The following is a 12,412-nucleotide window of genomic DNA, read 5'->3' as shown; positions in this document are numbered from 1 at the left end:
ACATTTGTAAAACAGCTTTCCTGGACATAATAATAGCCAGTTAGAAAAGTAACGAAAAATATGAGCTAATTCACTAGAACACAAACATAAAATGTCTAGAAGTAAACATAACATCAAGTATATAGTACATGAATAAAACTATAGTACTTTACTGAGGGACATAATTTACTGATGGATTCAGTCTTGTAAAGGTTTCAGTTTTTACCAAATTAGGGTAGTCTAATTAAAATACAAGGCAAACCAAATACCCAGTGACTAAAAAATACAAATCATAATTAGCTGCTTTAAAATCAATAGAGAAGATGCATGAGAATAATCAAGAAAATTCTGAAAAAAGTATGAGGCCAGGTGCAGTGGCTCACGCCTATAATCCCAGCATTTTGGGAGTCTGAGGCAGGCAGATCACTTAAGGTCAGGAGTTCAGGACCAGCCTGGCCAACATGGTAAAACCCTGTCTCTACTACAAATACAAAAATTAGCTGGGTGTGGTGGCAGGCGCCTGTAATCCCAGCTATTTGGGAGGCTGAGGCTCGAGAATTGCTTGAAACCAGGAGGCAGAGGTTGCAGTGAGTCGAGATTGTGCCACTGCACTCCAGCCTGGGCTTCAGACCAAAATGCTGTCTTTAAAAAAAAAAGATATGAGCTGCTCTCTAAAATACTAAAACTAACAAAACTAATGCTAAAACTATAATTAAAACAGTTTGCTAATCAATGAAAAACAGATAAATGGACCAGTGGAATGAAGAAAAGTCCAGAAATAAAACTGTATATGTATATAGAAGTTTGGGATATGAAAAAAATAGCATTTAAGATCGGTGGGAAATGAGGATATTAAATAAATGTGTTGGTGCACTTAGCTATCCACTTGAAAAAATTCCTGCCCTTTACTGAACAACAACAACAAAAAATCCTAGATGGATTAGATATTTAAGTGCAAATATTAAAAAGATTTTTTTCTCATTCGGGAGTGGAGAAAGATTTCCTTAGCAAGATCAGACCTTGGAACCCTTAAAGGATGAAAATATTTTGCTACAAAAAAATGTTAAAGCCCGGCGGCCAGGGATGGTGGCTCATGCCTGTAATCCCTGGACTTTGGGAGGCCAAGGCAGGTAGATCACTTGAGGTCAGGAGTAAAGACTAGCCTGGCCAGCATGGTGAAATCCTGTCTCTAATGAAAATACAAAAGTTAGGCAGGCATGGTGGCAGCCACCTATAATCCCAGCCACTCTAGAGGCTGAGACAGGAGGATTGGTTGAGCCTGGGAGGCAGAGGCTGCAGTTAGCTGAGATTGCCCACTGTACTCCAGCCTAGACTGCAAAGTGAGACTCTTTCTCAAAAAGATTTTTTTTGCCCTATATGATTAAAAATAACAAAATATGCACACACATGAGTAGTAAAGTCGGTTTTATTATCTGGGCAGTGGAATTATAGGTATTAAAAATTTTTTTGCATAAAAATCTATAGCTACCAAATTTTCTCATGTACTTTTAATATATCCAAAAAAATTTTAACTTCAGTGTTCTCAAAAATGAAAACTAGAAATATATATATCTTTGAAACATGGGTTACTATGGAAAAGAATAAAACATAGTTCTAGTGGTTTCATATTGGGGTGATACCTTGTCAGAGAGGAAAATTATCAATAAATGGAGATTAAAAGCCAATAAGGTTATGTTACTAATTAGTATATACTTAACTATAACTAAAAAATGATTTCTTAAAAATTGAACCACAGCACATTTGTCCAAATTAGCATGCCTTTGTAAAATTGGTTGTTTTTTTCCTCTAGATGTTGTAATATTAGTTCAGCTGATCATCTGGGTAGTTAGGTGATAGGTGTTTTTTTCTGCTTTAGAAGTGACTTTTTAATTAATTACCTTTAAATGTACAAGAAATTAAGCTTATAATTATGTCCTTAGGATCAAAGTTCTGATCGTACCAGTCTTTCTTCAGTGGGAGCCCAGGATTCTGAATCTACCTCTTTAACAGATGAAGATGTCTGCCATGAGTTGGAAGGAGCTGCTGCTTCTCAAGAGACCAGTGCCACTTCAGGGACTAAGGGTATTGATCTCAGCCAAATAAGCCTGGAAAGTTCTGCCTCCTTGGAAGGTTTGTCCAAACAGCTCTGTCATACTGCTTTTGATTTGTAGTTTCGTTTGAATTGTGACACTTTCACTTTTTTCTTTATGACTTAATCTTGTTTTTTAGTTTTGTAAATAATTTTTATAGTTCAAAAGTCAAAACAATAAAACCAAGGCACTTTCACAAAAGTGTAACTTTCATCCCCACTGCCTCATTCTGTTTTCTCCCTATCCCTAGAAGTAACCATTTTTATTTCATTTTTGATTTATCCTTCCATTGTTGCTTTTTTAAGAATATAAATATAGGTATACACATATTTTTTTTTGTTATTACTTCCCTGTCTTCTTGCTCAAAGGTAACATACTGTCAATACTTTCCTGCCCATTGCTTTTGTCACTTAATACACTCTGAAGACCATTCCATATCATCACATAGCAATGTTCCCCATTCATTTTTTTCAGGTACATAGTACAAAACTATAGTTACACATCATGTGTGGATGTATCATAATTTATCTTAGCCACTTCCCTAATAACATTAAGTTTCCAGTTTTTCTAATGCCATAATGCATATATGTTATATTTTTACCAGTGTGTCTTTGGAAGATACTTCAGAATTCTTCCTTGAAGTGATATTGCCAAGTTCCCTTCCTCAGGCTATTTTGCATTCCCACTGCCAGTATATGAGAATACCTATTTTCCCACAGTCTTGTCAACAAAATATGTTGGCACACTTGGATATTTACCATCTGATAGGTGAGGAATATATTTCAGTTTAGTTTTCATTTCTATTTCTCTGATAAATGAAGTTGAAAATCTGTTTAAGGACCATTTGCATTTCTTTTTCTGTGGACTGTCCTTTGCCTGCATTTTAATTGTTGGTCCTTTTTTTAAAAAAAAAATGTTTTTAGTAGCTTTTTTTATATTAGGGAGTTAATCCTTTGTTACTTATATAAGTTGCAAGTAGTTTATCTAAGTTTGTTTTTTTTGGGGTTTTTTTTTTGGCATATGTAAGTTTTAAATTATATGTAATCAAATTTATCAGCCTTTCCCTTTACTGCTTCTGGATTGTGAGTTGCTAGAAAAGGTTTTTCTTTCCTTAAGGTATAAAATAATCCACTAGTGGTTTCTTTTGATACTTATCTGGTTTCCTTTATAACATTTTCTGAAGTCAGCAGACTTTTACTGTAAAGCATTATGTAGTAAATATTTTAGGTTTTGCAGGCCACATACACCTCTGTCACATGTTCTTTTTTCTTTTTTTTTAACAAGTTTTTTAAATGTAAAAGTCACTTGTAGCTCAGGGCAATACAAATAAAGATTTTACCTCTGATTTGGATATTTGATCTATATGAAAGTTATTCTGAAAATAAAAATAAAAATAAATAAAAATAAATTTAAAAAAGAAGGTTATTTTGGTTAATGGTATGAAGAATGGATCTAATAGAATATTGGTTTTTCAGTTGTTTCTTTGGTCTTTTAAAAAGCTTTTATTATGGAAATTTTCAAACATACACAAAAGTATAAGGAACAGCACAATAAACCCCTATGTATCCATCACCCAACTTCAATAATTATCAACAAATAACCAGTCTTACTTTATCTATTCATCTTTATCCTCTGCTGCCAATGTTTTCACCTTCCTCAATTAGTTATTTTAAGCAAATCTCAGACAATGTATAATTTTATTCATAAACACTTCAATATGTATCTCCAAAGTAAAAGACTTATGTTATCTATTTTAAACTATTTATTAAAGTGTAACATATAATGTGTCCTTTTTTTTTTTTTAAAGATAGGGTCTCATGCTGTTGCTCAGGCTGGAGTGCAGTTGCACAGTCACAGCTCACTGCAACCGTGCTCTCCCATGCTCTAGCCTCAGCATCCCAAGTAGATGGGACTACAGGTGTGCACTAGCACACCCGGCTAATTTTTTGTAGAGACAGCATCTCACTATGTTGTACAGGCTGGTTCCAAACTCCTGAGCTCAAGTGATCCTCCCGAGTTGGCCTCCCAAAGTGCTGGGATTACAGGCATGAGCTACCACCACACCTAGCTACACTTTTATGAATGTAAATACATTTTACAAATTGAGCACACCTGTGTAACCAGAGCTCGGCTCAAGAAACAGCATTCACAGTATCAAGAACCGTCTCTCATGCCCATGTCTAGTCACTTCTTTCTGTACAGGTAAACATTATCTTAACTTCTGACACCATAGATTAACTTGGCCATTTTTGAACATTTTATGGGCTCATATAGTATGTATCTTTTGTGAAGTACTTGTTTTTTGAAAACATAATCATAATGCCATCATACTTTTCAGTAATATTTATCATATATGTCAAATATTTAGTTTCAGATTTTCATGGTTATGAAGCTCATTTTATAGGTGGTTTATTCAAACTGGGACCCATACAGGGGTCCCAGATGCATTTGCATTTGGCTGATATGTCTGTTAACTCTTTTTTGTCGTTATTCCCCTTCCTCTCCCGCTTTTTTCCTCTTGCTGTATATTTATGAAGAAATTAGGTGATTAACCCTACTTCCTTCTTTTCTAACATACAAGAACAGTTTGTTGTCTAAGCAAATAACACTAAACTTACAGTCTGATTCATGTTTATTAAAGTGAATATTTATTTTGTACTGTAGATCAATTAGATACAAAAGGTAGGCTGCTCCAGTAAATGATTGTCTTAGTTAAGGCTAATAGAAAGTATTGGGAAGCAATTTTGAACTAGCTGTAGCAGAGGGATTACAGAAGGTTTTTGGGAAGAAGCAGCAAGGGAAGAACTGCATTTATACCAGTGCTAAGCATCTTAAAGGATGGTGTGAGATTTGAGCTCGTTCTCTGCCTCTCTAGGGTGTCTCTGTGTGGTAGGGACTAGGACCAGTGGTAGTTCTGGACTTTTTGTTTTCCTCCTTGTTATTTATTTGCTGAGGCAATCAAGTCGTTAGTCTGGATCATGCAGATTGCATCCCTGTGGTGGTGTTTAACATGTTTACCTATCCCCTCTTATTTCTTGTGGACAGGTAGTTTACACCATTAGTTTTTTTGACCTTTGTTGTTTATTATTATTTTGAGACGGTCTTGCTCTGTCATTCAGGCTGGAGTGCAGTGGCACAGTCACAGCTCACTGCAGCTTCTACCTCCTGGGTTCAGGTGATCCTCCCACCTCAGCTTCCCAGGTAGCTGCGACTACAGGCACACAGTACCATGCCTGGCTAATTTTTTTGTATTTTTTGTAGACAGTGTTTCACCATGTTGCCCCGGCTGGTCTCAAATTCCCGGGCTCAAGTGATCCACTTGCCTCAGCCTCCCAAAGTGCTGGGATTATAGGCATGGGCCACCATGCCTGGGCTTTTGATCTTTTTTTTTTTTTTAAATTAATTAATTTTTTTAAGATGGGGTTTCACCATGTTGGCCAGGCTGGTCTCAAACTCCTGACCTCAGGTGATCTGCCCACCTTGGCCTCCCAAAGTGCTAGGATTACAGATGTGAGCCCCTATACCCAGCCTTGATCTTTATCTTTATAAAAATACCAGTACACATTCATAAAATGTAGTAACGACAGAGAAAAAAATGTGTTGAGGAGGTATAACACAGATCACCTCCAGTTTTACTGACAAGATACAATCACTGTCAACTGATTTGACCACAAAACTTTCCTTACTTTTGCATATTGTTTTAATATCTACACTAATATCCTATTGTTCTTAAGGATATAATTGGGAATTCTTCTCTAGTATTTAAGAGCAAAGAACAAGATTACTATACCCTTTTTTTTTTTTTTTTTTTGAGATAAGATCTTATTCTGCTGCCCACACTCTCATTGTAACCTCAAATTTCTGGACTCAAGCTATCTTCCTACCTCAGTCTCCCAAGTAGCTGTGACTGTAAGCACACACCACCACACCCAGCTAATTCTTTATTTTTATTTTTTTATAGAGACAAGTTCTCACTATGTTGCCGAGACTGGTCTCAAATTCCTGGCCTGAAGCAATCCTCCCACTTTAGCCTCCCAATGTGCTGGGATTACAGGCGTGAGCCACCACACTCAGCTATGCTAGTTCTTAAAAGACCCTTATAAAGAGAGAATTGCCACTAAATCTTTTCATGAATAGAAATGAAAATGAGCTATTTGTTACTTTTTAGACCTTGTAACTAAATACTTTCCTATATTTTAAACATGAAAAAATTGAAACAGCACATTAGTAATTACTAATGACTAGAATGCTTTCTAATCTGTACACACAAAGTGCTTAATAAGTCAGTAATGAGAGAACCCACCTAAGATGTGGGGAATGTGGGGATAAGTAGAATTAGAGCACATTTCCTTAGGTTTGTGCTCAAAAGTGCATGTACTGAAAAAATCTTGTTCATTATTTATTTGTTTTTCCTAATTACTTTTAATATTTTGACTAGAATAGGTTAACATTTTATCAGAGTACTTATGGAAGTGAAAGATTCTTATATTCTTTCTCATTAATTTTAATGGTTTTTGTTCTTTGTTTTTCACTTCTGAACAGGATCCCTGTCGAAGTTTGCCTTACCTGGGAAATCAGAAGTGACATCTTCTTTCAACACGAGTAATACAAATATCTTCCAGAACTATGCAATGGAGGTACACTTTTGTGTCAAAGGGAGTCTTCATATACTGCTTTGTAAAATTCACATTTCTTAAGTATTGATGGTCCCAGGTAGAGTAATAAAAGTTAAATACATAGGCCTGGCATGGTGACTCACGCCTTTAATCCCAGCACTTTGGGAAGCCAATGCAGATGGATCACCTGAGGTCAGGAGTTTGAGGCCAGCCTAGTCAATAAGGTGAAACCACATCTGTACTAAAAATACAAAAATTACCCAGGCATGGTAGTGGGGGCCTGTAATCCCAGCTACTTAGGAGGCTGAGGCAGGAGAATCACTTAAACCCGGTGGGCAGAGATTTCATTGAGCCAAGATCACACCACTGTACTCCAGCCTGGGCGACAGAGTACTCCATCTCAAAAAAAGAAAAGAAAAGAAAAGAAGTTAAATATATAGCACCTGATGAAATTTCAGAATGTGAATTGCATCTGAGTAAAGTTAAAATTTAGCTTTTGGATATCCAGTATTTCAGATTATTGAAGTCATACTAACATTTCTATTAGGACAGTTCCATGCTTGCTTTGAGATTTATCAACCTACAAAAGCATTTTAATTTTCAGTGTTAGTATTTGGGTTTTTAACCTGAATGTTCTCTTTGAATGTTTATTTCACATTATAAACACAATCAGTTTTGGTGTGCAAGCATGCTTTTTTGGTGAATGTACAGGGAGTAGTTTTGACATTATGTTATCAACTTCTTCCACCATGTTTCTCGTTCTTTGTGTCAGTTTGATGTAGATTTCTGCTGGGTATCCGTTTATATCCCACATTCTTATAATGAAAAAGTTAGACATTTCACTTTAAAACTTTTTTCTAATTTTTCCGTAAAAATTGCTTCCAAATACATTTGTGAATATGGTTGCTATTTTATGTTAATTTGCATAAATCTGGAAAATAAATTTGCATACAGCTGAAACATAGATGATGAACACTAACTTTACAAAGTTTCTGGTGGCTTCAAGAATTTCTATATTTTATTAACATAATGATAGCATTTGTAGTTATCTATAGCAATGCTTATTAAACTGTTTTTAATAAAAGACCAGGGTTGTTTTTGTTTTGTTTAATTTCTAATCTGTCATAGCTAATGTTCTTAGAAAATACATTGATTACACACTTAGATGTTACTGCAATATCACAGTACTTTAAAAAGTTTATAAATCCTCCTCTCCATTTCTTACTTATCTCATCACGATCCAGTAAGTGTTAGTAGACCAGCACTGGTCTGGCAACCATGCTTTGAGTAGCACTGATTTGTAATATCTAATTACAAATGCCTGTTTGGAGTATTAACAAATTAATGATTGAGTTTACTTTTCCATTAATAAAACTACAGCAAATTTTACTCTGTAATGAAAAAGAAACCCTCACTTAAAAGCAAGTTTCCCTTTTAGGCAAAAATTGTGGAATAGATTTAGCTGAAGTAGTTAAAGATGATTATAGTATATAATGCACTGATGTAATCCAGTGTTTGTTTATAGCATCTGAATTCTTCTGGGTTTTAATTTTCCAATGAATTTATGAATCTGAAGTGTTTTTCATTTGTAATCTGAATTAACCAGGTTTCTTTATAAAGTGCCATCTTCTCCCATAGGTTCTCATCTCAAGTTGCTCTCGGTGTAGAACTTGTGATTGTCTTGTCCATGATGAGGAAATCATGGCTGGCTGGACAGCAGATGATTCCAATCTCAATACTACATGCCCATTCTGTGGCAATCTTTTCTTACCCTTTCTGAATATAGAAATAAGAGATTTAAGACGACCTGGAAGGTAATGATATTTTTTCCTTCATGTTTAAGGATCATGTTTCCTATATTATCTCTTTTCTCAAAAAGCTCCTTTGATTCACATTACAGATACTTTCTGAAGTCAAGCCCATCAACAGAAAATATGCACTTTCCATCCTCCTTTTCGAGTCAGACGAGGCAGTCATGCATTTCAACATCAGCCTCTGGTCTTGACACATCTGCTGTCTCTGTTCAAGGGAATTTTGATCTAAATAGGTAATTATGATTATGTGGAACTATATTTTAACAACATATATTTACACATATTTTAGAAGTATGACAGAAAAATTAAGTTGACTATTTCCAGTTTAAATTTCTATGAATAACAGCTTCAAAATCTAAAATTCTTGCTCTAAAACTGTATTAAAATTCTCTAGTAACATAAATGTTTCAATATAAAGTTATATGTTATCCTCTATTAATCCCCACAGTTTCAGCTGTATGTATATATTATGTTTACTAGTATTTTAAAGGTTAAAAAAATATGTTGAACACTTGAAGTTTATAATGACCATCTTTTTCTTATCTCCATCTCTTCAGGAATTAAGTCAATACTAACTTCTACTTTTCAATATTTAATTTTCTACTTAGGAATATTTAACAATCTGAGAAAATATTTGGAGCTGATATAGGAACTGTGAAATTAAACTAAAATTTATATAGTCAGCCTAATATAAGTAAATTTACACTTAAAACCAATGCAAAAATCAACTCCATTTTTCAGAAGTGCCAAGTAAGCCACATATAGCTGGAGAGATGAAGCCATATTGGTAGCTGCATGTGCCAAAAAAATGCCTGTATGGTATTGGCAGGCTAATGTGACCTGTTTGTTCTTGAATACTTAAGCAGAAAAACCCAAAGTATGTGTGTGCACCTTCTTTCATCATAGGTCTATTGTATGTAGCCTTGATCTTTGCCTCCTTCTGGATTGTGACTCCTGAAGGAATATGTGCCTATTTTCCCTGCTTTATATCCCCATGGTCTAGTTTGATTTTTGCTGTATAGAAGTCTACTGGATGTTTTGAATAAATGAATAAATCTTGAATATTTAAAGTTTACTTGATAAAAAAGGAAATTGATCATGACTGTACTACTTAAAATGTATCCTGTTTCCCAGCTGACACCTGAGTAGCATTTCCTTTCATTCATGTTGCCATATCTAGCTGATTTTTTTTTTTTTTTTTTTTTTTTTTGGGAGACAGAATCTCACTCTTGTCCAGGCTGGAGTGCAGTGGAGCAAGTCTTGGCTCATTGCAACCTCTGCCTCTCGAGTTCAAATGATTCTCCTGCCTCAGCCTCCCATGTAGTTGGGATTTCAGGCACCCACCACCACACCTGGCTAACTTTTGTATTTTTAGTAGAGACAGAGTTTCACCATTTGGCCAAGCTGCTCTTGAACTCCTGACCTCATGATTTGCCCGCCTCAGCATCCCAAAGTGCTGGCATTACAGACATGAGCCACGGCGCCCAGCCATCTAGCTCTGATTCTAAAGAAAAGAACATGGCCAGGTGTGGTGGCCCACACGTGTAATCCCAGCACTTTGGGAGGCCGAAGTGGGCAGATCACTTGAGCCCAGGAGTTCAAGACCAGCCTGGGCAACATGGCGAAACCCATCTCTACTAAAAATAAAAAAGTTAGCCAGGCATGGTGGTGTGTGCCTGTAGTCCCAGCCACTCGGGAAGCTGACGTGGGAGAATCACTTGAGCCCAGGAGATAGAGGTTGCAGTGAGCCGAGGTCACACCACTGCAGTTCAGCCTGGGTGACAGAGCGAGACTCTGTCTTTAAAAAAAAAAAAGAGAACATGATCCTTGTTTGTCAATGAAGTAAAGTAAATCTAGACACTGATATGTTTTTTTCTTTTTTCAATGCCCAAGCAAATCTAAACTGCAGGAAAATTTCTGTGCCCGAAGTATTCAGATCCCTGCTAATAGATCAAAAACAGCTACGTCAAAATGTCCAATATTTCCAATGGCCAGGAGTATTAGTACTTGTGGCCCCTTGGATAAGGAAGAAACTGGAAGACAGAAGCTCATTCCTACAGGCAGCCTGCCAGCTACTTTACAAGGAGCTACAGTATGTATTTTGGTGTATTTTTTTATTTGGAAATTGATCACTTATGTATGATTTTGTTCCCCTTGTTCTAAGTAGTCTTATTAGCTAATAATTATTATTGCCAAGAAGAGTCTCTTATCCCATGATATAATTATATTACTTTTCTACTCATGTGGGAATCATTGACAGGAATTTTTTAATGGCTTAGTATTACCATTTTGCATTTGCCATTTATGAGTTTTATTTATTCAACAGGACTCTTTAGGTTTAGAATGGCACATTCCTAGTCCCGATCCTGTCACCGTGCCATATCTTAGTCCTTTAGTGGTATGGAAGGAACTTGAAAGCTTACTGGAAAATGAAGGTGATCATGCAATAACAGTGGCGGACTTTGTGGACCATCATCCGATTGTTTTTTGGAACCTAGTATGGTATTTCAGACGTCTTGATTTGCCCAGTAACTTACCTGGATTGATTCTTTCTTCTGAGCACTGTAACAAGTATTCAAAGGTATGAGACTAAAAATTCACTAAAAGGCAATTAATGCCTCTGTCACAATTGTAATGTTTGTATATTCCTAATGATTAAAAAGCAAGGTTTGTTTTTATGCTAAATATTTTTTTTTGAGACAGTCTTGCTGTCACCAGGCTGGAGTGCAGTTGCGTGATCTTGGCTCACTGAAACCTCCACTTCCCAGGTTCAAGCAATTCTCCTGTCTCAGCCTCCTGAGTAGCTGGGACTACAGGTGCATGCCACCACGCCCAGCTAATTTTTGTATTTTTGGTAGAGACGGGGTTTCACCATGTTGGCAAGGATGGCTCCATCTCTTGACCTCATGTTCCACCCACCTTGGCTTCCTAAAGTTGTGGGATTACAGGCGTGAGCCACCGTACCTGGCCTATGCTAAATATTTTTAATAGCTGACTGGATCATTAGATAAATAGAATTGTTTTAGTTGTATTTACAAATAATATTTTCTCCTTAGAGGCTAGCAATGAGTCATTTTTTAGCCTTCTTTTAAAATTTACACAAAACATACTTGAATTTTTGTTATCGTTTCAGGAATAAACTGGAAATGACTTTAGGAGGCAGGTTTGTGAGTTAGGCCCACTTATATTTTGTACTTCCTTCAAAACAAGGTGTTTTTTGGGTTTTTTTTTGACACAAGGTCTCACCTCTTACCCAGGTTGGAGTGCAGTGGTGTGATCATGGCTCACTGTGACCTCTAACCCCTGGGCTTAAGTGGCCCTCCTGTCTCAGTCTCCCAAAGTGCTGGGGTTATAGGCAAGAGCCGCTGTGGCCAGCCCAGTGGCTTTTTTAGGAGGATGTCTGTACAGCAGTCCCCCCTTATTCACTGTTTTGCTTTCCAAGTTTTCAGTTACCCATGATAACTGTGGTCTCAAAATATTAAGTGGAGACTCTCAGAAAGAAACACTTTATAAGTTTTAAATTGCATGCTGTTCTGAGTAGCATGATGAAATCTTGTGCTGTCCCATCTGGGATGTGAATCATCTCTTTGTTCAGTGTATCCACGCTGTGTATGCCACCTGCCTGTTAATCATTTGGTAGCCATTTCTGTTATCAGATCAACTGTGATGGTATCACAGTGCTTGTGTTCGTGTAACTCCTGTTTTACTTAGTGGTCCCAAAGCAGAAAGCAGTGATGCTGGTATATTGTTTTAATTGTGCTATTTTATTATTAGTTATTATTGATTTCTTATACCTCATTTATAAATTAAATATTATAAGTATGTATGTATAGGAAAATACAGTATATATAGGGTTCAGTACTATCTGCAATTATAGGTATCCATTGGGAGTCTTGGAATGTAGCCCCTTGAG

The 12,412-nt window shown here is 36.3% G+C and overlaps 1 protein-coding gene across 14 annotated transcripts in view; it reads left to right on the top strand.

Moving 5' to 3' along the window:
• DENND4A (DENN domain containing 4A) overlaps positions 1 to 12,412 on the top strand; it is a 152,321-nt gene that overhangs the window by 122,989 nt on the left and 16,920 nt on the right. For all 14 annotated transcript variants that reach the window (XM_064361451.1, XM_064361447.1, XM_064361454.1 and 11 more), the window contains 6 exons: positions 1,920 to 2,109; positions 6,612 to 6,706; positions 8,324 to 8,499; positions 8,586 to 8,732; positions 10,393 to 10,591; positions 10,826 to 11,080. In XM_064361451.1, the coding sequence (XP_064217521.1) occupies positions 1,920 to 2,109; positions 6,612 to 6,706; positions 8,324 to 8,499; positions 8,586 to 8,732; positions 10,393 to 10,591; positions 10,826 to 11,080 (1,062 nt within the window). The remainder of the gene's footprint in view (positions 1 to 1,919; positions 2,110 to 6,611; positions 6,707 to 8,323; positions 8,500 to 8,585; positions 8,733 to 10,392; positions 10,592 to 10,825; positions 11,081 to 12,412) is intronic.

This window comes from Aotus nancymaae, unplaced genomic scaffold, assembly GCF_030222135.1.
Source record: "Aotus nancymaae isolate 86718 unplaced genomic scaffold, 86718_ANA_hifiasm-v0.15.2.pri h1tg000041l, whole genome shotgun sequence".
NCBI lineage: Eukaryota > Metazoa > Chordata > Mammalia > Primates > Aotidae > Aotus > Aotus nancymaae.
The sequence above is the reverse complement of the archived record's forward strand: the minus strand, read 5'-3'. Positions and strand labels throughout refer to the sequence as shown.